The sequence below is a fragment of the Trachinotus anak genome, unplaced genomic scaffold (assembly GCF_046630095.1).
Source record: "Trachinotus anak isolate AG129_WGS33_773 ecotype Australia unplaced genomic scaffold, CSIRO_AGI_Tana_v1 ptg000019l, whole genome shotgun sequence".
NCBI lineage: Eukaryota > Metazoa > Chordata > Actinopteri > Carangiformes > Carangidae > Trachinotus > Trachinotus anak.
Window position 1 is genome coordinate 5,450,695 of NW_027273870.1, and position 24,569 is coordinate 5,475,263.

The window sequence follows — 24,569 nt, forward strand, 5'->3', positions numbered from 1 at the left end:
TATTTGCACATGTTTCTGGGTGTGTGTGTTTGTGTGTGTGTTTTTTTACCCACAGTGCCTCAACCCTCCTCTCAAAACTGTCAAAACTTGCGCATTACACAGTGTAACGCAATCACATGTTAAGTCTATAGTTAAATTAAAGTCAATAGTTTCTCTTGAAGAATGTTTTCCTCCCTCTTTCTGGTCATCCTGGGTAAGTTCAACACAAACCTAACAACAGTACAGTTAAGTAATTTGAGACTTGTAAACTATTTGATTTCTTCCTCCTCTCTACAGGGCTGTGCTGCTGTTGCAAGGAGAGCAGTAAGTTACTTGTATTGTTTGATTGTGTGTGCGCATAGTTAATTAATATACTGTATAATATTTATATAGAATATTTTGTAACTTATGATTCCTGCCTTTGCGTGTTTGTGCAGTTTTGTTTTATTTTATTTTTGGATAGATCAGACACTGCTGGGGATTCCTCATCTGTCTGGCCCCTCTGAGGCTTTGGTGAAAGAAATTGTAGAATTTACATGTGAACTGCAGACCCGGCCAATAAATGATGCTATCCTGCTGCAGCTATTCAAGTATTAGTGCACTTAATTAAACCACTGCATTGTAATACAATGAGCAATGATGGAAAATCCCTCTAATTATCAATCTTTACCAGGAAGGGTGAAAATGCCAAGTTGTTGGGAGATTACACCTTACTGGATGAGAACACTGGAAAATTCAGTTTATTCACCCAGCATCACCACGAGGGCTACCTGGAGTGTTTGGCCAAACCACAGAACAGCTCAACCATAGAGCCCACCGTCAGCAACACACACTACTTGAGGGTTGTTGGTGAGTCTTTATTACCAGGGATATATTATATATCATATGCACAGAGCTTCCATGTTACAGTATATTTGTGAACACATTTCTCAAAGGGCAGGTCAAAATGAGGTGTAAGGTGTGCACCTTAAGTGCATACTGTAAGCAAGCTAACACATACTAATTAGCATTACAAATAAAGCACAGCTGAGGTTAATAGGACAAATATTCAGTCACAAAACAAAATGTGTAAATTGGTGGTGCCAGATGAAACACTAAAAGATCACCACAGTTATAAGATTTTAACCTCTAGGGACCTTAAACCTCTTAAACCTCCATTTTACTCCAAACCAAAAACATCAACCTCGTGGTTGCACTTCAAGAAAAGTCATAGGATTATCAGAGTAATAAAGATTCATCCTTGAGGGATCATGAGTGTCTGTACGAAACTTCAGTCTGACTGACAGAACAATACTGCCATCCATAGAGCCACACTGCTGACTGAAAAACAAAACCAAAAGCCTGACTAAAGTCATGTTTGGACACCATTACATTTTTTGGGGGGGTAAAATAAAATTGGGTGTTTTTGCTAAAAATAGAATTTTTTAGTTGTTTACTATGAAAACATGAAACTCGACTTTAGGAATCAGTGGATCTTTGCTTCCCTAACAACATGATATTTCCAATAAGGATTACTGTACGGTTTGAAATAAGACCAGAATCTCAGTCTGTTGCCGTGTCTGTCCTGCAGACCGAGTGAAAGGTGCAAAGATTGTCGTCGATCCAGAGGAGTTCTTCAAGGGGCAGAGACTGGAGCTACTCTGTCAGCTCACTGCTGGAAATCATGTGTCCTATAAGTGGCTGCTGAATGGTCGGCTCATCTCTCAGTCTCCTGGCGTTCTTCTGTCAGGTGACCGTCTCTTGATCAACAGGTCAGCAGAATCCCAGTCAGACAGCCCAATCCAGCTGCTGCTGCATTACCTGGTGGTTGCTATAGCGCTTGCTGTGGTGTTGTGAGCAGTTGTGGCTGGTGTGTACATAAAAATACCGGGTGGTTGCTAAGTGCTTGGTGTGGTGTTACTAGGTAGGTGCTGTGGTGATGACTGCAGGTTGATGGGGAGTACCGCAGGGTTCACGGGCCATACTTTCTGTTTGTAGTAGTCAGAGAGTAGTCCTTATTAGTGGCAGCAGAGTATGAATAACTTCAGGAGCTTAAGAATTATTAACTATGACTAATCTCTGTTGACAAAGACATCCTTTTCATCCAACAAGGAATCAGAAAGTTACTGAAATAAAAATCTGTCACTCTCAGAACCACTATAGACGACAGCGGTTCCTACAGATGTGAGGCTTCCAATGAGTTCAACAAAACAGTCTTCACTGCCAAGAGCCCTGAAGTTGTAATCACAGTCAAAGGTTAGCTGTCTTCTCTGGTGAATAATCTCTCAGGGTCACATTTTATAGATCTGACATCTGATGTTTCTTTGAAAAAAATAACACCCTCCTACGTCCTGTTCCCTCAGATGTGGTGTCAGCCCCTAATATCTCTTTCACCGTGTCAAAGGAGGACCACAACTACTCTGCCATGGTCACCTGTCAGTCGACAAAAGGGACTCCACCTGTCACCTTCTCACTCCACAACCGTGAAGGACTGGTTGCCCAAATAACAAGCGAAGACAGAAGCGCCATATTTCAGGTTCCATTGGTCTTGGATCAGCACATGGGATACTTCCAGTGCCAGGCAAACAATGGAGACCAGACAGCAAACAGTCAATGGATGCCCTTAGAAGTTGGTATGTACTTTATTTGAAACTGTTGACATAATACTGTGATACAGACTACTGTTTGTAATGTCTGTCCATTTTGCAATATCTCTTTGTCCAATCTGTAACTGTCTCCATCAGTCACAGTCGGTGGACCCGTAACCATACACTACGACTATGACATGGGAGAAAACTTTGCTGTGAGTCACCTGAGGTTTTACTGCAAGGTTGCGAAGGGATCTCATCCACAGTACAAGTGGTTCCTCAACAACACGCTTCTACACAACCAAGGGAGCTTCTACTATGTGGTCAACCACCATCCAGAACATTCGATGCTTATGCTGACTGTCGACAGGAGAAGCACTGGGACGTACCACTGTGAAGTGTCTGATAGCTTTGACAACGCCACTGCAATAAGCAGTAAGAGCCAATATGTGAATAAAGAAGGTACAGTTGGTTCATTACTGTTAGTCGTTGGTACTGTTTTAGTAAAACATCATTGTCACAGGTGATAACTGGTGTTATTCTTCTTCTCCTTGCTCCTCCAGTGCTGAACCGTCTCCCCGTCTTTGTTGTGGCGGTCGTCTTTGGATGTTTCATTTTCCTGATTTTCGTGGTCTCCATTTGTTGTGGGATTGGAGTGGTGTACAGTGAGATCACATTCTTTTTTTTTATGAGAGTCCTGTTCGTTCTTCTTTCTTGGATGTTGTACTTCCTCATTTGCTACTGAGAAATAACGTTTACTCCTCTTTCAGGGCGAAGGCAGTATGGAGAGAAGTCTCTGTGAGTTATTTTTCTGTTTAATTGTGATACATTGAAAAAAAAATGATGACCCACATTTCCTTTGAAGCTGTTACATGTGGACCGTTAATCCACCATCTGCCATTGGTTGAATAAGCGAAAAAGTACAATGGTCCTCTTCCTGTTTCCCTGTGGGGCCCCTTGTTCACAGTTAAGACTAAAGAGAGGGCTAGAAAGACATTTTGCAGTACAGTAACAAAATTTGAGAGTGCATCTCTTTTGGCATTTTTGCCTTTATTCGACAGCTTGACAATACAGACTAACATGAGGAGGGAGGGGAATCACAGGACTAAGGTTTAAACTGAAGCTGAACTGGGGATGTGGTTCTGTGGTCGACATATTATTTTCTTTTAGCTTGAATATGAAATGTCTCGCAGTTTTAGTTTTCCTTTCGTGGCACTGACCTCACAGTGAGCATTAAATGTTAATGTGGAAGGTAAAAAAAAAATAAAAAATAAAATAAATAAACATTCACTGTTCAGTGTAGATGCTAAATGCTGAGGATTTTAATTTTACTGGGCATATTTTTATATTCTTGCACCAGAAGAAGTCAAATTTAAATAAATAATAATTTTAAAAAAGTCTGAATCAGCCTTTAAAAATTCATCATGTTTAATGTGGGTGTAATGGTGGAAAATATAGGCTACTCCTCCACGGGTTGTTAAGAGCTCAACATTTCCACAAACAAAACTGCTTCTGTGTTCTCAGTAGTGGTGTGTAGGCCTATATTACCTCATTTTCATGCTGTGGGACTGTAAAAATGTTTTAACCGCATCTTTAAAATACTTTGCCTGTCTCAAGACAGCTGTATATGTGACACCTGCCTGTTTTCTCCTCCCAGGGCGAGTCTGGAGATGGAGAGAAAGGTAGCTGCATATGAGGGCGAGCTGGTTAGTCAGTATTTCTTTATCTGCATTATTCAGAGGTTCCTCTTCGTCACTTCACTCATTCATTCACTCACTCTCACAACAGCAATTTTACATGTTTGCACATGGTTCCATCCCAGTATATACTTTACCATGACACTGAACTCTTCAATCATCTTTTCCTGTAGGACCTGTCTGGGTACAGTGAGGATGCTGATGTGATGAAGCCAGAGACAGGCGGAGGGGATGACTTTGATCAGGTGAAATCTGATGAATTTATGAAATCCATCAACCACTTTGTCAGTTACCTTAAAAAAAAACAACAAAAAAAAAAAAACAAGCAAGCACTCAGCCCACTTCTACCTGTGCTCTCCTCAGGCATCTGAAGCCTCTGTGGACGAATGGCCCCAAATTGCAGAGCAGAAGAAGACGTTGGAGGATGAACCTATTGAGTTACCATAAATATTGAAATTGTTCGCTCCATATTTTGCTCCATATTTTTGTGATTAAATAAACATCTTTTCATGGTGTTATTAGCTGTCGTGTCTTTCTGACACCACCATCTAAACACAAGTGTGGTGGCGAGGTTAAATGATGGTGACAGTCACACATGACCACCTCCTGGCCTCTGAAATCCGCCCCTCCGACGCGCAGCCGCTGGTGCGCAGCTCCGCTCCCACTGGCCAGCCTCGTCCTCGTCGAGTGAAGCAGCGGCGCAGGAGGCGGTCGTTGCTTTTAGTTTTAGTTTGGCTTCGCTGGTAGGCTGTCAAGTCCTGTCAAGTCAGCTCGTAGGCTGGCGCACTGGTGAGCTCCGGAGGAACGGCCGAGCGGGAGAGACATGGAAGAGACCGGCGGTGCTACTGCGTACGGGGCTTCGCTCGCAGGAGGAGGCTTCGACTTCGTCAAGTTTGTCCGACAACCGCAAACTATCGTGCGGCTACTTAGCTGGGTGAGCGCACCGTGGATGGTGGAGTGGTTTCTGTTTGGTTGTTTTTTTTTTTAAGTGTTAAACAGAAAGAATATTCTCCACGGCCTAATAACAGGTGCGCAGCATTTATCTGCCTCCTGGAGCGGGTTGAGGATGTGTCAGTGTTTGCGCTGGTCACAACAACAGGTCACTGTGCGCTCCGCCGAGCAGCGTCTCCATGAGGCGTCAGGTTGCAGCTGGCGTGTGACAGCACAGCTTCACACTGCTGCTGTCAGAGGACAAAAGACACAAAACTGCCAGACACACTGAGATCTCCGCTTCTGGAAGCTAAACACCGACTCAATACAGGCGGTGATAATTTGTTATTAGATCATCTCTGCGGTCTCTCACGCTGTAGGTGCTTCCAAGGAGCAGTTGACTATTACAGGATTATATTATGACACATAAAAGTCAGATTATATGTATTTTTCTTCTTTTTACAGAACTGAATGTTTCTGAAATGGCTGGAAGACAGCTGCATGAATGGTCTTTCTTATGGAGAAGTTATACAGAGAAGGGTATTTCTATAGACAGGGGAATTCATGTACCAGGGAAAGTTGTTGTACAGTGTTGATCACCTGTTGCTAGGCAAATCTAATGGGACAGATTTGTTTTTGTGGTTAGGACACTCATCTGGAAAGTACAAAATGATTTTCAACCAAACAGGTCACACCATAAAATGTAATGCTGTCCAACCCTGGGTGATTCTGAGCTCACAGACCAAAGGAGTAGATATGATTTATTATCTCTCTCCTTGGCCGTCTCCTTGGTGACACGATGGTTGATTTTTACGTATTTGCTTCATGAGGCCTACACTGTTTCTTAATGCATGCAGGGTGAGTGTCGGCTGCGAGAAAACACGCAGCTTCTGAATGGTGTGGCATAACCAGTGTGGAAGATGAGGACTGAGGACAGAATGTGCCCTTGATTGCCACAACAGTTGTTTATAAGCTTGTGTTTGGGAAGCTGTGTGTGTGTGTGTATGTGTATGAGAGGGGGATTATGTGTGTGTCACTGGTAAACAGGGCCTGATGGGCAGGTAAGGTGATATCTCTCCCCCACTGACCCTCTCTTTTACTCTTGGTGAATGTGTGTGCCACTGATCTCCCTCTCTCTCTCTCTCTCTCTCACACACACACACACACACACACACACACACACACACACACACTGTTCAACTCATCTCAAATTCGCTCTAGCTAGATCACGATGTATCTCTGGTGATCCTACTTCAGTCAGCCAGCAGCTATTCCACGAGAAGGGATAATTCGCTCTGTAACCCTGCCTACAGGTCCCATAATGCACCACACCTGCTGCTGGAACAAGGAAAAGTCTGAGTGCACAATGGCTCTTTGTCATTAAAAGTGATGAATCACATCGCTTATACCTCCTCTGAAATACCAGAAAGATAAAAACCACGTTCATATTCTTCAGCGACACAGCTGTCCTGACTGCACAGACACAGTATATTTCCAGTATATTAATGCTAGTAAATGCTCTTCTGTTAGAGTTGTAGTTTATGTCTAAATACAAGTCATCAAAAAACAGGGTGTCAACAGTATTTCTGCTGTTTACTGACAGGGTTTAGCAACATCCACCAAAAGAATATACGATGTACATATATTTTGGCCATTGTTTGACACCTGTCACTCAACACTTTCCATCTGTCCATTTATGTAAAGAAGCATCCATCTGCTCTTTTAACAGTCCCTGTCTCACTTTGGTCTTGTGTTTGGAAGTCCCCGTGTTCACTTCCCTAAAGTCTCCTGCTCCTTTTTTTTTTTTTTTTACCTTTTGTCTCATTCTGCCAGCAGGACTATGACCTCTTCTCCTTCCCACCCTTTAAACAGTCCCTCTCTATCCTCCTCCCAGATCTCATTATGAGTGTTATTAGGGAACTGGTGGCATCTCTGGAGTCACATGGCAGGCAGCTGCACTCAGAAGTAGGTCACATGGTTAGATGGGTAACCAGAGCAGACAGTAACACACCACAGGAACACAAAAATTGACACAAGAACTGGGGGTTGTTTCAAAAGTCAGCAAAAAGAAAAGAGACTGTTTGTGATGACACATAATCTCACTGTGTTTCATGTGATATAATTTGTTTTCAGGTAGTTGTTGCAGAGAGAAACTCCTGGTATTTGAGAGGTGGCTGTTTAACTGTAACCTCTATAATGCAAAAAGGTTGGATTCACATATTGTTTTCGTGACGGCAACAATCATTTATTTTCTGCTGGGGTTGACTTTGTGACAGCACAGCGACTGACTGCAGTGTTTTTTGGAAATGGACTCAAATTCCAGATGTCCAGGTGTCTTTGAATGCACCAACAAGGAAGAATCTTCCAAATAGGTCTTGCTTCTAACTGAATTTTCCTGATGTGACTTTGACACACAAACTAAAGTGGATAACCTATTTTGAGCAAGTTTTAAGTCTATGATTGTAGATTTTCATAATGCACTTGAAGCATGTGAAATGTGGATGAAATTAAATTTATACTGTAAGTGCAGTAATGTAAAGTATGCAATGTGAGGTAAATGAGTACACTTAAAGTAAACAGCGGGATGTTGCTTTAACTGAGACAGTTTCTTCTTGTGTCTTTTAAAAAATGAGATAAATCCTATGTTCACTCGCTTGTCCTTAATTGCCGTCTTCCTCTTTTATCTGTTTGAATGTAGATATTTGCCTTGGTGGTGTTTGCCTGCATCACAACAGAGGGATACATCAACTCTCCCCACAGTTCTGAGGCAAAGTGCATCTTCAACCAGAATGACTCGGCGTGTCAGTATGCTGTTGGCATCGGGGTGATCGCCTTCCTGGCCTGTGTGGCCTTTCTGGTGTTGGATGTTTACGTGCCTTTCATGAGCAATGCACAAGAAAGGAAATATGCTGTCCTGGCTGACCTGATATTCTCAGGTGAGCAAGAGCTTTAACGTTTTGTAATTGCTTTAAAGATGCACTAATCAATTTTTTTATATTAAAAGTGGATCAATTTATCATGTGTGGTGTGAAAACCTGCAGGAAATTACCACCAGCTCTGCAGTTCCTTTCATCTCTATGGAGTGTTCTAGCCTCTTTTAGCTGATTGTTTTAGTTTCACAGCCTGCAGCTTTAATGTTTTGGTTCAGTCTCAACAGATACTAAAACCAACTGACAAAGTTAGCATCTATCTGGTGAACATAGTGGAGGATTTAGCAGCTAATGAGCCAGATACTTCCCTCCGGAGTCAATGGAGACATTTGTCAGTGGACACAAACTCCAAATTATGAATGCTAACGTTACTCTATGTCTTCTGAATGTGCGTAGGCAACTGTTTGCTAATGTATTACCCATAACAGCTCTATAAGGGCAGTGTAGGTCAATGTTGTGTTTATCCCTTGTTTAACAGTTCCCTAGAGACTTAAAACATTACTTAATGCTGCCTGAAAGTGACTTTAAAGGTTCAGATCTCTCTAGATCCTCTAGGCCTGAAAGAAAGCTTTGCACAGATATAATACAAGTGAACATTGTGACAGTACTAAAAGGTGAATGTTTTTTTTTCCTTTGTGAAAAGGCAAATACAGTGGAAGATTCTCAGGACACTACATTTTTTTTATTTATGAGAGACGAAAATGTACATGAATGTCATGTGAGGACGGGGTCTTCTAAGCCCAATTTTACCACAGCATTATTAACTGTAGTGTCATTGGTTATTTCTCATTATAAGCCCCCCCCTTTCAGTTTCAGTTTTCTCATTTAAATGTGATCCACTTCATACAGAAAGCCCCTGATTATTGGCTTAATGTGGGACAGACCGCCTGCCTGTTTTCCTGACGTAACATAACATGTATTATTCATTGTTGCACACAGTTAGATGAGTGAGCAGCAGGGCGGAGGCGGAGGATGACCTCACAGATTTCGCTGAAATTAAACATTCAGCACCATTCACAGTCAGCTATTCTTCAAGGAAACAAAGAAGTGGTAGTTTGAAAAACAGCTTGTGGTCATTTGAGCAGATAGTGACAGGAAAGCTCTTTTTATTCTGTTGACATTTTTGTTCTTCTGTATGGTTTTCCAGAGGAAATACTTGTTCATATCAGGGGTTCTCAGATGAGGCCTTTTGTTGTTATTTCACGCAGTGTGGAAAAAACAATCATTTATATCTGTGCCTGTGTTTTGTGCATCTGTGTGTTTTGTAGGGGCGTGGACCTTCCTGTGGTTTGTGTGTTTCTGCCTATTGGCCAGTCAGTGGAGTCGCACCCATGATGTCAGTGGTATCCCTGAGGACGCTGCACGTGCCACCGTGGCCTTCTCATTCTTCTCTATCGCCACCTGGGTGAGCGGGACGCCTCCTGACTTTCCTTTCATTAAAACAGATTGTTGACCAAATATCTAACACATCACAGATTATTGATTATTGCTGCTTTTTGCTAATGAAGTTCAAGAACCACATCGTGTTTGTACATATTTTATTTTGAATGAATTAACTAAACTAATGTATTTTGCTAAGCAGGAACCAGATGCATATATTTCCCAAAATGTCAAACTATCCCTTTAAAGCAACCAGCGGCTTCAGTTTATGCCAGTATGATAGAGAAACTTGTAAGAGACTTGCTTGAAACCTGCTTGAGATGTTTATATCACTGACCACTATTTATTTATTGTCAAACTTTGGCCTGGTAACACAGCTGATGGTACAAGGTTCTCCAGGTTGGTGCGTTCAAGTGTCGCTGGGAACCTCTGACATTTGACTCTTAGGTGTTAGCAGCTCAACTGCTAACTTTCATTGCATGAAACTATCATAATGAATAAATAAAATAAAATAATAAACTATAATATAATAACAATATAATACAGTTGATCTACCATAGACTTTTATCTTGTGTAGCTCTTGTACTCTTCCAATAACAGCTGAACAAAAACAGCATTACCTTATTGTTTGTCTTCTGGGTTTGAATTTTCTAAAAGCACATTTTGCAATTGCATGGATGTTCCTCAGTGGGCTGTGTTAGGCAAATTCTTGACCTAGCCCACATTTGATTATAACATAAGTGACACCACAGTATGTCAAAAAAATTTCCAGTAACATACACAAAGCCAAAAGAAAATATTGTCTATATGATACCAGGTGACATGTTAATGTACAAAATTTCAAATTAAGTTTACACTAAATAGCAAGAGAAAGAATTTCTTGCCACATTCCTAAATAGAAATATAAATCTGAAATATTACACGTCTGAGCTTCCTACCATCACTTGAACACACCACTCAGAGGACTTCTCAAAACAACCCCGCATCACCCGCATTACGAAGCGACAGTAATTTAGCTATAATGTTGTGCACTGACAGACTAAATGTCGGTGTGATGGATTATCTCACCTAAGCAATGCTTTCATCTGCGTTTGGACATCTTCAGCAGTTGTGTAAAGTCAATGACTTTTATTGAAATATTGGAAAAATCTTCAAAGTGCTGACCTTGACATTTTCATCCCATCGTGCAGGGAATCCTAGCCTACTATGCCCTGGGTCGTTACCGCCGTGGTGTAAATGACATCAGCATCCCAACCTACACAGAGCCGCCACCGGATCACCACAGCCCTTACCCTCCAACCTACGCCCCCACCTCCTACAACCCCACTACCTACACCCCTACCACTTACACAGCCTATCCCAGCAGTGTGCCCGACATGCCACAGCCTCCCTTCACCTCGAACCCCAAGCCACAAGGAGACGTCTACCAGCCGCCCAACTACTGAGACAAAGGGAGCTCACATGGTGGAGGTTGTGTGTCCCTGGTCATCTGCTGATAGCAATTGTAGTTGCACTGCACAGACACAGAGCTATATCATATTGATGTGGTTTTTACATTTGATTCAACCCACTTTTTCAAGTGTTGTCAGATATGAGAACCTGAGCAGTGCAACTGCAATTTAGAGAGGAGGGACACTGAGGTTTACTTCGAAGGGTCTAAGGTCAGATCCTAAGACATCAGGCTGAGTGTTGAAATTAGTGCTGATGATGGGTAATCTGACCTTAGACCTCTGTGCAAAGATGCAACTTTTACCTCAAATGGGCTGATCCTGAAGGGGAGAGGTAGATAGATAGAGTGTACCCAGGAGGTCAAAGGTCATGTCATAATGTGACATTGTGAAGCTCCAGTCAGAGTGGAGGGAGACAGCACTGAATATGTTTCTCTTTACTCTCTGTGGGAACCTGACAATGTGCGTTTGTACATAGATTTCACTGTGCAAAGCTGCCATTTTATGGTTGTATGTGCCTGATTTCTTATTTTTCTCCTTCAGTGCAGTTATCTTGAGGACCTCTAAACTGTTAAGTGTGTATTAATTAAATTAAATATTATTTGGGAGTAGAGTCAAGTGGGAAAAGACCACTATGAAGCCAAATATCCCTCTGTGATTGAGTTATATTTTGTGAAACGTGGGCTCTGTAGAGATAAAGCAGTTCGTTGTTCGCCATATAACCATAAAATCACCTTTGAAAGAAAGTTTTAAGCAATCTTTGCGCTTCAGTAAAATGGCTCCAGTGTTCACCATCCCATCTTGCAATGTTTTTAAGATCACTTTAATCAAAAGCTATAGTTGATGTTGACATGAAAAATCACAAAGACCATCCACTTCCTGAACTCTGACCATGACAAATGTAACAGACTTGTGTTAGTAAAAATTGGTTAAATGTGTCAGACTGTAGAGATATTTATCGGATGTTCGTAATCAATGTTGCCCTTTAAACTTGTAGCTAACAATCAGAAAGACAGGAGGGAGGGGAATGTAGATAACTATGCACTTATTGAACAGGTTTATCCACTGAGCATGCCCACAGACTTAAGAGTAATTATCAACTACCAGTGACGCTTCCTCTTCAGTCTGTCACACTTCCTCCAAAGTCTTGGTGACATTTAGTTTTCATAGCACTGTTTATCTCCTGTGCACAGGCTGCTTAATCTGAATTGTAGCAGGCAGACTGCAGCGTGTTTGTCTTTACAAATGACAGATTAACACCTCAGCCTGCAATGGTGAGAATCAAACACCTGTCCATAGAAAAGCTACTGGTTTACTAAGTTGCTTTGTGCCTCACAGTAATGTTTGTCAGTTTAACACCTCCACTGCCTTCTGGCTGTTGCAGCTCAGCTAAGTGAGTCAAAGGTTGGCCTGAGAGCAGTTTATTACTCTTCCAAGGTTGTTGCAGGGGTGTAGGCTGACTTAAGAGCTGTGAATGACACCAGAAATTAGATGTGGTTATATTTATTCAACATGACACTGTCAATGGTACTACATCAGACACATTTGTAATAGTGAAGGAACATTGTTGATTTACTGTTTGACCTTTAGGGGAAAACAACTGAAACACAATGCTGGTGATTTGTCATTTCAAGGGGAGAAACTGAACTTGAAGGTTTTTAGAGGAACTTAAAATGTGCCATGATTAAATTGTGGTATATTTAGGTTAAGCAGCTGTGCATCACAGCTGTCCTCACTTCTATGCTTGAGTGGTATTTGCTAATTTCCATGCTTTGGAAAATCTGTTAAACAAGTTTGTCAGTGAACACTTGGAACCAGTTTATTCATGTGACAACAAAGACTAGTTTCTCATAATCACACAGCTTGAATAACTCTGATCGTGAATTTCTAAAACTGTCTCCAGCTTCTCCCTGCACAGTATTGTAATAGTGACAAGAGGCTAAAATTTGATGCGATTCTGATTAAATGTGTATTTAAAGTAAAACAGTAGCCCACGTTGAAATTAAAGTGTTTAGTATTTCAAAGTTAATTTTCTTGATATTTCATTTCAATTATGTTTCTGGGTTCATGTTTTAGATGTCAGGAGACTAGAATGATTTATGATGCCTTCTTCAAATGTTTTATAAATACTGGCACAATAACCTGGTCAGATCTTGCATAGCTTGATTTGTTTTTCTATTGTTTCCAAGTTTTGTTTTGTTTTTTTTTTCCCCCCATCACTGAAGTTGTGAAGTTGCCATATGGTGTTTTGTTTTCCATCTTTTGTCATAATTTCTTGTCTTGGTGTCAGAGGCATGACAGAGATTTACTCGAGATCTTTTGTTTATAGAATAAAAAAAATCATTCACAGGATGTTGCATCTTACTGGGGGACATTGTTACATTCATGTACTGCAGTAATACAGGTTTTATAGAGTAGTATAGTGAGGGTATACTGTTCCATTCCAGCCTGGCAGCTCACTGCACAACCATGGATGCCAGGATTTAAACAGGTTATTTTGGTCCCCGGCTGCATGTGAGGGCATTGGATTACATATCACACAGATACAAGTTGAAAACATTTCTAAGTGTGAAGAAAGGAGTGTTTCCCAACAAGCTCTATTAGAACATTTTTGGTTTTAGTAATAATAGTATCACTCCTGAACTGCCATACATAGTAAAACATGAGTCAACCTTTACATAAAGGATATCTTCATTATGAATGATGGTAGAAAATACTTTTTTTTTTTTTTTTAAATAAATAAAAATTTTATCTGACAGGATAATACTAGTTAATATCAAGATATCCAAACAAAAAGGTACAGCTATTAACGTCAGTGGCAGTAAGTTTGTAGGTGGTTTACTTATGTTCAGAGTTGATACAAGTAAAAACACTAAAAACAAAAATAACTAACAGAAAACTGACAAACACAATGGAAATCCATTGAGCTGATGAAACCCAATTCTGTACCAGACATGCTTCAAGATAGCAACACCTCAAATTTAAAAATTACAATTTGAGACACACACACACACACACACACACACACACACACGATTCTTGAATTTCTCAGTTCTCCACTGAACTTCAACACGCCTTATGTTTGTTGTCAGAGGTGGAGCGAGGAGAAAAGCTTCCTGTGAACTCCACAGTCCACGTGTTTTCCTGGGAGGGGATGTTGTGGAGTTTCATTCCTGAGGGGAGCACTGTTCTCTTTGTCCAACATCAGATCCCCATAGCACCTCCTACACACCGCCTGATACTTGTCAGCCCCACCGATCACTTCCAGCTATGGTACAGAGACAATAGATGACTGATTTAAAAAAATCAGACGAAAGAAAATGGGACTGTTTTATATTCTATGCAAACAGCACTAAATGTACCTGCTCTAAACTAAAGGGTGGCTAGATGACAATATCCCAATAATGTTCAAAATTATCTGAGTATTAATGTGACTTTATATATTAAAAAAAAACAAACAAAAAAAACATAAGAAATCAAATACATCTTCATCACCTTGGCCTTTAAGTGTAAAAATATATGTTAAAGTATTTAGGACAGAGATAATTTTTGGTAAAATTGCCACCACACTCTACTTGGCCAGCTTATACATAGATATATATAGATATACATACATATAGTAAGTTTGCCTCCTCACCTCCTTCTCTGCTCCTATCCTCTTAGTGTAGGCAGCTTCTTTGTAACACTGCATGCAGACGGCGTTGAGCTTCACCACACTCTCCGCTAGAGGGACGAGGTTCAGGATGTTTCCAAATGGCTACAGGAATGCACAGGACAGCAGAAAAGCAGTCAGATATAATTACATTACCAGGACAAAACAGACACAGTATGGTGTGAGATAATGAGCACAATGAAGTGTCTGTGAAAGTGCTGCTCATGCAGATTGTTCAGTGCAACCTCAAAAATTTGTTCCTTGTTTTGGACATTTTGTTGTGTCTATACCCGCAGTGACGCTACTTCAGCATCCACAAACTGTTTGTCAGTACGGACAAACAGCATCACTGACATGTAGAGACAAACACACGGACACTTACCTTTCTCTGGAAGGTTCCATCCAAGGCAGCTACAATGACCGTCTTTCCTAAATTGGCCATCTCCTCACAAAACTCCACTGTGTCTGGAAACTACAATAACACAGAAGAAAAACAGATTTAGTGGGTGATTGCTTCCTCCTGACCCTTATTTCTGAGGAAGCATCCTAGTCTGATAAATCCTGGATCACAATGTGCTAAGACAAAGACCTGAACTTATGGCACACACAATTTCTCTCAAGGAACACTCGTCACTTGTCTAGACAATAAGACATCCTCATCTCCTTGGAGGTGAGGAGGTCACTAGTTTAAGCAAAAAAAGAAAGAAACTATTCGGTGTGTGTGTGTGTGTGTGTGTGTGTATATATATATATATATATATATATATATATATATATATATATATATATATATATATATATATATATATATATATATATATATATATATATATATATATATATTTATTTTATTTTTTTATTTTTATTTATTTATTTATTTATTTATTCACTTACAAACTGTCCCTCATCAATTCCAATGACGCAGGCTTTCAGTGCCAGAGACCTCACTTCTTCCAGACAGGCAGCTGGTACTGCAGCCATTGTGTTTCTAAACGATGGACAGAATAAAAGGATTAAAAAAAACAAACACATTTTTCAAAAAAGGAACAGTACGTCATAAATACATTACAAAATATTTCCTGCATTAATAATCTCACCCCTACTCGTCAGCTTTTTGGGATCCGATTGGTGAAAGACATGCAATATTTCTCCAAATCTGCCCATTTTCAAAAGCAGCTAATTCATTTCTTCTCATTCAAATCTACTCTTTAGATAAGGAGATAATGCTGTACTTGTTTATGGTCTTTATAGGAACCAAACCTGTAATTTGGTAGATATCCTTTCATCCAATCTCAGCTGCGCATTTTTCTTTTGTCATCTTTGTTCTACTATTTGTAGTTAGACATTTACAAAAAAATATAACTTCATCTTTTCTGTAACAGCCCTTCCACTTCCTGTTGTATTTGTTAATCCTGGGAAATCGCCTACATAGCTGTGCACAAATTAAAACTAAATGGATCAGCAATGTTTCAGAGACTTTAAGACTTAAAGGTTCTATTGATTTTATCACCACTTCCTCAAACACACACAATGGTGTTCCTGTAAATGTGAACAACTTTTAAAATGAAAAAGCACATAGAAACTCACTTGTCATGTGTAGCCATGCCTGAGTCAGAATAACGTGTGTCTCTGGCATATTTAATCACCAAGCAGTTATACTGGGCTATCTGGAAACGGCGCACTCTTCTCATCAGTTCAGTGCTGCAAAGTGAATGACAACAATTTAGGGAACAGCAATGAAATCAATCTGTGCATTTTGTACATGACAATACAATGTAAATGTTCAATTACAGTGACAGTGGCCCCCAAACTAATTTGATTCTACTGTACCATAAACAAGTGGTAATGACCACTATGTAACATGTTTAGTATAAGTAAAAAGGGGAAAAGTGGTATTAAAATCATATGTATTGACATACACAGCGTGTAGCCTGTGTGCGTTATAACACACAATTTGTTTAGTATGTGTGTACAGGGGAGCTGGGTAAACAATGGAAGAGATTTGGCGGGATGTTAAAGTCTGGGCGGTCGGTTTGTTTTAACCTTACATTTAGCTGTGAACATGAATGACGCTAGTTAGCTAAACCTGTAAAGAGACGTGTATTTTGATTTTGTGAATGAATAACTCACCTTTTGCCTGAAAACATCGGTCCAAAGATGACCTGGCGACAACAGCAAAGGGACTGAGGTCAGTCAGTGACTACACGTACAGTCAAAAACACGGCTAACATCGACGTGAACTTTATGTCATTGGTACCTAACCTGAACTATGCTAGTCGGGGTTAAAGTTAGAGTTAGGGTTAGTAATAAATTTAAACAATAACGCCACGTTAATCAGATACGAACCTGAATTTGTCCCCTGGCTTTCCTCGGGGAATTTGGCAGAACTCTCGGGAAATCCACACAGTCCATTTTTAGTCAAAGAAGCTATATTAATAAAGATGCTATTAACGACAACAAAAAAAACCCGTCAATGTTATATTCTCCCAAAATCACCAGCTGTTAAACATTAAGTTGAATGTGGCGCCTTAACCACTATGGGCGGCTGTATTTATACCGGAAAATCGACCAATAGGAGTAGAGTAAATGGTTCTGACGTAAATCCTTTCGACCAAACACATTCGTGATAACAGCGTGACCACGCCACTGTTGACCAATCAGAGCACAGAGTACTGGACATTCGTGTGTGTTTGGCGCTCAGTGGGATTGGACGGGAACAGCTACTGCAAACTAAATCAAATCAATATTTGGTGTGACCACAAATGACACAAATTACACCGGTGCACAGTTTTTCAAGGTACGAGCAGGTAAGTTGTTCCAGACATGTTGGAAAACTTGCCGTAGTTCTGTGAGTTTAAGCTGCCGCAGCGTCTTCTGACTCTTCATGGTGTGTTCAGGGCTCTGTGGGGGCGGGACTCTTGTTCCTCCTGCCTCTGAAGATAGGTCCTGACTCTGGTTGTATGTTTGTCTCTTGTCATGCTGCAGAATGAATCAGGTGCCTTCCTGGTGGCATTGTGACAGATAAGAATCTGAATTTCTAAACTGCCTAAAACCATTGCACAGTACTGTGTGTGTAACATGCATGGATAGGAAAAGTTTTACAGGCTACTTACTGTTAGCCCTACTTCTCATGTTCATGAATTTCTCTCAGGTTTTCCTATTATTTAGACAGTTATAGGGCAATTACTCTGAAATCAGCAGCAAGGAGGTAATGGTGATTATGCCTATGAACTGAAAACATATTGGTATAATAACCTATGCCTATGGAAATATGCAGTGAAGAGACAATATTACTGTGCAGGTGGGTGCACACACTAATTGGGTGGTTTGTGTTTACTATGACACAACAATGTGACTTCAAAGTGCACAAAGGTAGTGCTGGGTGATGTTTCTTTTCTTTAATGTTATGTTTCTGTTTAGTTGCCAAGAGGAAAGTAAGTAAACCGAGGAAAGTCTCTTTCCACATTCTATGACATGTACAGCCAGTCACCAAAAACATGTTACTGTGCCTGTTTTGTTTGTTTTGTTTTTATCCATGTTGGCTGAGTAACTGATGTGTGCAGAACAACAGTGTCCATGTGTGTTAAACATACAAGTAACTAATAATTTGGAGTCATGGCTGGATTAACTTTCAGGGCTGTTCGGCCCATACCAAACCCTGCACCTAGCCCTCTTCACAGACTTAATATTTGATTCTGGTTCTGTATTGCTCTTGTTTAAAACAGGGAACCCAGCTAAGCCTTCATTATGCATATTGTTATGTTACACACCAGACACACGCAGAAACCCAGCTGCACAGAAAGCCGTTTTCCTTGAGCATGTGTCAGGCCTCTTGTTGTTCCCCATCAAGCGTTAGGACTCTCACTTCAACCTATCAACCATATAACACATATGCATGTAGAGAGTCAATCATTTTCTCTTCCTGCCATGGACCACGGCTGTAAACATGTGTCCAGGGTACCATCAGCTGCAGGAAAGTTTGAGAGAAGTGCTGTTACTTAGATTTAAAAAAAAAAAAAAAAAAGAAGAAGAAGAAAGAAAAAATCAGTTTTCTAAGCCTTTTTATTGAACCTGCTGTGTGGTTTTCTGTCGGTTTACTTTCCAGAGGTGAGGGTCACCAGTCTGAAGTTCAGCATAACACCACCTCTGCACATGTTGGCTGCATGTGTCTGTCTGAAGACCTTCGGCGAATTAAGTCACTTCAAACGATAAAACGATGCACTGGACTGAAATGAAGAAAGATGTAAGAGTTTGACTTTGTGTTTTGTTTTTTTGTTTTTCCATGGATGTGTTATTATTAGAATAGTATGCTGGATCTGAATATGGCACCTATGTATGTATTTATTTATTTATTTATGTATGTATTTTCTCTCCTGCATGTGCTAGTGTTATTGTCGGTGTATGTAACAGGCTTCATCTCTACTTCACTGTATTTGTATTTGTAAGTTTCCTGGTTGAACAACTAACTTTCACCGCTCCTCACCGAGGCAGCGGCAGCAGCGGAGGGCGCTGTTTCCCGTGCTCTCGGTGGTGATCACCGGCTGATGGTGGCTGGCGTCTCGGCTTTGCGTTCATGGCCACCCGGCTCATCGGACTCTTCTCTCCGTCTGACAGGAGCTTGAGAGGCAGTATTCACCCAGCCGGTGGTCGCACAGGATGTCTGCGGACGACGTGATCAAGGCTCATGTGAAGGCTTTGAAGGAAGGTCGGTGTGTTTTTGAAGTTAGATGCTGATTCGCAACAATGCACAGAAATCCGGTTGGGGCTGTAGGAACACGGGTGTCGTGTCAAATGTTGTATCCCTGTTTAAATGTTTTTCCCTGTCAAAGATACGTTTAGGTTACTAGAGGCTTTGAGGCACAGCCCGGGCTGCTTATACCCTCTATATTATATACCAGCTGTGTCTCTGAGGTGTAGGCCATACAAACTGGTTTAGTGAAGATTTATAGGAGAACTTAATCCTTGGGAGCGCACAATATTTTTTTGCAGAGGCAAAAACACAGGCTAGGAGAAAACAAGCTCCTCCACCTGTTCATATTGCACACAGACCTACATATTTGGGAATGTTTGGGACATGCATTGAATTTGGTGAGAAGACTAAGCTAGGTTTTGCAGCCAGAACTACAAACCCTCTTCTTGTTCTACAACACAGATACAGAAATTTCCCACGCACCTGTCAACAGTGAATCATTGTTTTTTGTGTCAACTATGAATGAGCAATATGAATAAAATCCCCTATCATGGTAATTGTAATTTAATATTGAGATATCAATAGATTTTAAAGAATTTATTTGCAGGTATTTGATGCCTCTGACAGCAGGGAGCTGGCAGCAAGTGAGGGTGGGGGAGAGATGGGGGATGACATGCAACAAAGATCTCCAGCCAGACTTGAATCAGAGATGTTGCTGTTCATAGTCAGTTAACTTCCTGTGGCGTTTCCCCTCGAGAAAGAGTTAATGGATAAAACTGTCTACTTTTGCCTATTCCAGTGAATTAGATTCATAAAAACCAAGAAACTTCATCACATTGATGCAAAATCCATTCAGAAATCCAGTATTGTTCACTATGATTTGCAACATTGCCCACAATAACCTAATACCCCAGAAAATATTAGAAGGGATAGCAACCAGGGTATAAACATAGCAGACAAATATATAGTGTTACTGCATATATCTTTATAATGTCATGCTTTGATACCATGTGTTGTTCAGGTACGGAGCGAGCCCGTGGTCTGGCTCAGACTTTGCTCAACGTGCCCTATGGAGAGGGAGATGGAGAGAAACTAGATGTCTACATACCCAGCACCAACTCTTTGGGTATGGACATGTGTTCCTGACATGACATGCAAACCCCACCCCACTGTCAAGCTTCAGGTAAACAGAAGCTGATGTGAAACATGACGACTAACAGGCCCCATTCCCTCTGTTTCAGATGTCCCCCTTGTGATTTACCTACATGGAGGCTACTGGCAGTTTCTCAGGTACAGTTTTCCACTTTCAGAGGTCTCTGAATTGTAACACAGATGTACACAGAGCTTTTTCATGCTGTTGCTTTGTGCACATACAGCAAGGAGGAGTCTGGATTCATGGCTGTTCCACTTGTTGATAAAGGTGTAGTGGTGGTTGCTGTTGGCTACGACATCGCCCCCAAAGGTAGAGTCTTTCCGTTCCTGACAAAGTTGTTTCTGTTCTTGGCAAAAGATCATTTAAGGAAATGAACTGGTAATATCAACCCTCTGCTTGTGGCCTTTTACTTCCTTTTCAGGCAACATGGACCTGATGGTGTCTCAAGTACGCAGGAGTGTGGTGTCTGTCATTCAGCAGTATTCTCACATCAGGTAACCTTGCTTGGTTCCCCCCCCGTTATCATCACCCAGTGTGAGAAAAGTTAATCTTAATGCATCATATTATAATTCAATATCTCTTATGCTCCCACTGTTATTTCTTCGAGCAAAAATGTCACCATCTCCATCACAAACCCACTGTGCTTCTGTTTGTGTTCTATGAAATCTCTCTGATCTCTCCCTCAGTGGTCTGTACCTGTGTGGCCACTCTGCTGGGGCTCACCTGGCTGCAATGGTCCTCTCCACTGACTGGTCGCAGTATAGCATCACTCCTCAGATCAAAGGTGAGGTGCCTGGAATAGATATGGAACAATAGATATGGTAGGCAGTGCTTGCCCTTATTATAATTAGTGGAAGAAAAGATGTTCAGAAATACAAGATTGAGACACATGCTGCATAGCTCATGTACTACTTTTGTACTTTTTAAACTGATTTCACAATTATCTTTTAGGGGCTTTCTTGGTCAGTGGCATATATGACCTCCTGCCCATCCTGTCCACCTACGTCAATGAGCCTTTGAAGATGACTGAGTATGTAGATGGCAACCTTCAGTACAACTACATGTATTGATCTGATTGTTATGTGCATTTGACAGCAATCAGACATCATCAAATGTCTATGTAGAGACACTGAACCCTGAATAAGCTGTGTTCTGGTTAGAATAGAATAGCATGGGTAACAGCTAGAAATCAGCTGAATGAGACATAATGGGGTTTCTGTTGGATGGGTACAGTAACGTTGGAGGCATGCAGAAGCTAGCTGCGACTAGCATAATACTCCTGAATCTCTGAATGGTCTGCCTGCTGTCAAGTTGCATTATGGGTAATGTAGGCACCAGGTTTTGACAAGGAGGAATATGTTGAAAGATGATATCTACTGCTCTGCTGCATTGGTTTTGACACTTGTTTTAAACTGTCCACTATTGTGAGTCCAACAGTGTCATAGGAGTGCCATGCTACATTGGTACCCTTGGAAGGGTATAATCTGATTACTGACCAGATAAACTAGGGTTTTACAGTAATCAGACTTTAACAACATGTAAACGCATTATGCAGTTTCCATCCCTAACCTGATTACTCTTGGTAATCCAGAATTTGCCAGCCTTGGGGTGTGGACACCACATGGAGTCACTTGATGTTCGAATTTATTAGAGAATATTATTATTTCAACAATATTAGTCTGATATATTTTGTATTTCTTATAAAAATAAATTAAGACATATAGTCTTTTCAGGAAATTACATTTTGAGCTCCTTTTTAATTCACGTGACAACTTGGGAACAACTTTTACTAACAGAGTGAGGACATTTTGGGAAAGTGAGGACATTTTGGCCGGTCCTCACTTTTTGAGACACCTTAAAATCACATTCTGAGGGTTAAGACTTGGTTTTTATGGTTAGACTTAGGCTTAGGTTATGGTTAGGGTCAGGATTAGGGTTAGGCACTCAGTTATGATGGTTAAGGTTAGGGTAAGGGGCTAGGGAATGCATTATGTCAATGAGTGTCCTCACAAAGATAGAAGTACGTGTGTGTGTGTGTGTGTGTGTGTGTGTGTGTGTGTGTGTGTGTGTGTGTGTGTGTGTGTGTGTGTGTGTGTGTGTGTGTGTGTGTGTGTGTGTGTGTGAGTGTGTCTCTGTAACTGTCGTCTGCTGGTCTGCTGTGCCGCTCAGTGTCTGACTCCTCTGTCCCCCGGGTGTCTCCTGTTTGCAGGGAGGTGGCGATCAGGAACAGCCCCAGCAAGCTGGTCCCTCAGCTCAAACTCTCCTCCTCCAGCTGCCACATTGTTGTGGCCGTCGCTGAGAACGACTCGCCAGAGTTCCGCAAGCAGTCAGAGGAGTACCACAAAGTCAGTACTGCTGACAGAGAATGAAGGCTATTTTGAGTAAAAGCTCCGTTATTATTAAGGACTGCAAATATTTTTTTCATGATTGAGAAATGGAATATTATCTTATAAGGTTAGATTATGTTTAGGATGGTCAAGCCCACATCACATATGAATAGAGGGTGAATTTTTAAACACTCTGTCGAAATTTTGTCATCAACAGAGAAATATGTGACCTTTTTCAGTTATCAGATCTTAAATCCTTTTGTTGAGGATGTTTTTTTAGTTTGTTTTTTTTGGTGACAAAGGTAACACTGAAAGTAATGTTATGCCATTCACTGATAAAACCAGAGAATTCATCAAGTATTAACTCAAGATGTTGATCACGCTGATGAACTAAGTGACAAATTGTGTTTGATTTATAATAATGTATCATTGAAAAACATTGAGTTAGCATATTTTAAATGGTATGTACATGTGTACATGTGCTATGTCTTAACCTCTTTCTGTCATTACCCATCTGTCTTGTTGCCTTTAAGACTTTGGAGGTGTCAGGACTGAATGTGACCTTTGAGGATGTGCCAAACACAGACCACTTCAGTATCACTGAGCAATTGGTGGATGGGGAGTATCACCTAACAAAGGTACACGTGCACTTAAAACACATAATTTTAAACTTTAAGTCACTATGAATGTCAATGTTGTTTTCCAGAATACATTTCTCTCTCTGACCAGTAGCTTTGCAATCTTAATGTGTAGTATTAATGTACAACCTGGTGCTATTGGAAATGTGCAGCCAGGAGAACATTATCGTAGAAACATCCTTTCATCAAATACCCAACATATTTTTAGTTTTACAAAATTCAGCACACAATTATGGATCGCAGTATGTATTTTATAGTATGTGTTTTTTTTTGTCTTCACTGTTTTAGCGGTAGGCACATCCAGTGGTGTTTTAACTTCTTCATTCTTTGTAGCTTCTCTTGAAGATGATGGGGAAGAGCTGAGGTGTCTTCGATCCATCATCTAATATCAACATACCTTCGTATCAACATGGACCGATACTGATAAAATATGCATTATTTCAGGTTCGTACTGTGGTAAATGTACAATTTCTATCTGTTTCGATTGATCAAGAATAATATGGCATGGATTGTTTTGAGCGTTTAGTTTACTGTTTCATTATTCATTATTCATTGTTCACTGTAGTTACTGCTGTTACTGTTACAGCTTAATATGTTCCAATCACATTAACGTGTTATAACAACATTGTGTGCCTAAAACTAAACCACTTCAAGGATGGTGATTGTAGCAAATCATAGTATTGATAAACCTGCTCATCTTCACTTGTAAACAATTAATTTTTTTTTCTCTTATAATTTGCCCCTGTGACAATCTGCACCACAACTTTAAGTCCTTAGAAAGGACAATAACAGGAGCTCATGATGAATACTGACATATCATCATACAAAGCGAATGTAGCTTTTTATTGTCACCTCCACGATGCTGATATCTCACACAGGGAAATTTAATCCACACTTGGTAAATGTTGATAATGAAAACTATATATTTGCACTTTTTATTTTACCCTAATACAGTAGACGAGTACTGATATTCAAAGATGTGTATTTTAAAATAAAACATGACTAAATTGTAACGTATTCGCATTGTTACCTACTGCCCTCATTCTAGCATCTTTAGTAATTGTTTACATTATTGTTTGCACAATGCTCTGTCAATCGTCACTGTAGATTATAAAGAGAATCATCACAATAAATATTTATATTTGTGAATGGATGTGTTGACAGTAGTCTGTGTATGT

The 24,569-nt window shown here is 40.5% G+C and overlaps 4 protein-coding genes across 5 annotated transcripts; 3 read left to right on the forward strand and 1 right to left on the reverse strand.

Annotated features, from left to right (window-relative positions):
• The first annotated feature begins 32 nt into the window (after positions 1–32).
• On the forward strand, positions 33–4,761 carry LOC139636065 (Fc receptor-like protein 5). Its single transcript, XM_071503740.1, has 13 exons — positions 33–193; positions 277–303; positions 443–569; positions 653–828; positions 1,550–1,730; positions 2,111–2,214; positions 2,322–2,591; positions 2,703–3,008; positions 3,110–3,211; positions 3,317–3,344; positions 4,204–4,252; positions 4,417–4,488; positions 4,607–4,761. Exons 1-13 carry the CDS (start codon positions 163–165, stop codon positions 4,688–4,690), a joined length of 1,557 nt encoding a protein of 518 aa, XP_071359841.1. The 5' UTR covers positions 33–162; the 3' UTR covers positions 4,691–4,761.
• Positions 4,762–4,924: 163 nt separating this feature from the next.
• On the forward strand, positions 4,925–13,283 carry syngr2b (synaptogyrin 2b). Its single transcript, XM_071503749.1, has 4 exons — positions 4,925–5,177; positions 7,872–8,109; positions 9,372–9,508; positions 10,674–13,283. The coding sequence occupies exons 1-4, from the start codon at positions 5,067–5,069 to the stop codon at positions 10,926–10,928; spliced, it is 741 nt and encodes a 246-aa protein (XP_071359850.1). The 5' UTR covers positions 4,925–5,066; the 3' UTR covers positions 10,929–13,283.
• Positions 13,284–13,743: 460 nt separating this feature from the next.
• On the reverse strand, positions 13,744–17,118 carry tk1 (thymidine kinase 1, soluble). The gene is made up of 8 exons (XM_071503750.1): positions 16,930–17,118; positions 16,714–16,745; positions 16,171–16,284; positions 15,478–15,571; positions 14,966–15,055; positions 14,569–14,688; positions 13,936–14,199; positions 13,744–13,874 (listed from the first exon to the last, which is right to left on the reverse strand). Exons 1-7 carry the CDS (start codon positions 16,993–16,995, stop codon positions 14,020–14,022), a joined length of 696 nt encoding a protein of 231 aa, XP_071359851.1. The 5' UTR covers positions 16,996–17,118; the 3' UTR covers positions 13,744–13,874; positions 13,936–14,019.
• Positions 17,119–17,244: 126 nt separating this feature from the next.
• Positions 17,245–24,544, forward strand: afmid (arylformamidase). 2 transcript variants are annotated; one of them, XM_071503747.1, is made up of 12 exons: positions 17,245–17,390; positions 18,689–18,826; positions 19,198–19,288; positions 20,295–20,399; positions 20,515–20,563; positions 20,650–20,735; positions 20,848–20,920; positions 21,113–21,210; positions 21,378–21,456; positions 22,636–22,771; positions 23,287–23,391; positions 23,725–24,544. In XM_071503747.1, exons 2-12 carry the CDS (start codon positions 18,800–18,802, stop codon positions 23,752–23,754), a joined length of 879 nt encoding a protein of 292 aa, XP_071359848.1. In that variant the 5' UTR covers positions 17,245–17,390; positions 18,689–18,799; the 3' UTR covers positions 23,755–24,544. The 2 variants fall into 2 exon arrangements, with proteins under 2 accessions (XP_071359848.1, XP_071359849.1); XM_071503748.1 differs by having other exon boundaries at positions 17,250–17,380.
• The last annotated feature ends 25 nt before the right edge of the window (positions 24,545–24,569 follow it).

Excerpts from the sequence above, each read along its gene's own strand:
- LOC139636065 (XM_071503740.1), top strand. The coding sequence starts at position 163 with ATGTTTTCCTCCCTCTTTCTGGTCATCCTGG. Across the intron at positions 829-1,549 it reads ACACTACTTGAGGGTTGTTG|ACCGAGTGAAAGGTGCAAAG; the intron begins GTGAGTCTTTAT and ends TCTGTCCTGCAG. Across the intron at positions 3,345-4,203 it reads CAGTATGGAGAGAAGTCTCT|GGCGAGTCTGGAGATGGAGA; the intron begins GTGAGTTATTTT and ends TTCTCCTCCCAG.
- syngr2b (XM_071503749.1), top strand. The coding sequence starts at position 5,067 with ATGGAAGAGACCGGCGGTGCTACTGCGTACGGGGCTTCGCTCGCAGGA. Across the intron at positions 8,110-9,371 it reads GGCTGACCTGATATTCTCAG|GGGCGTGGACCTTCCTGTGG; the intron begins GTGAGCAAGAGC and ends TGTGTTTTGTAG. Across the intron at positions 9,509-10,673 it reads TCTTCTCTATCGCCACCTGG|GGAATCCTAGCCTACTATGC; the intron begins GTGAGCGGGACG and ends CCCATCGTGCAG.
- tk1 (XM_071503750.1), bottom strand. The coding sequence starts at position 16,995 with ATGGACTGTGTGGATTTCCCGAGAGTTCTGCCAAATTCCCCGAGGAAA. Across the intron at positions 16,285-16,713 it reads CCGATGTTTTCAGGCAAAAG|CACTGAACTGATGAGAAGAG; the intron begins GTGAGTTATTCA and ends TTCACTTTGCAG. Across the intron at positions 15,056-15,477 it reads GAATTGATGAGGGACAGTTT|TTTCCAGACACAGTGGAGTT; the intron begins GTAAGTGAATAA and ends GTGTTATTGTAG.
- afmid (XM_071503747.1), top strand. The coding sequence starts at position 18,800 with ATGCACTGGACTGAAATGAAGAAAGAT. Across the intron at positions 19,289-20,294 it reads TGTGAAGGCTTTGAAGGAAG|GTACGGAGCGAGCCCGTGGT; the intron begins GTCGGTGTGTTT and ends TGTGTTGTTCAG. Across the intron at positions 20,400-20,514 it reads ACCCAGCACCAACTCTTTGG|ATGTCCCCCTTGTGATTTAC; the intron begins GTATGGACATGT and ends CCTCTGTTTCAG.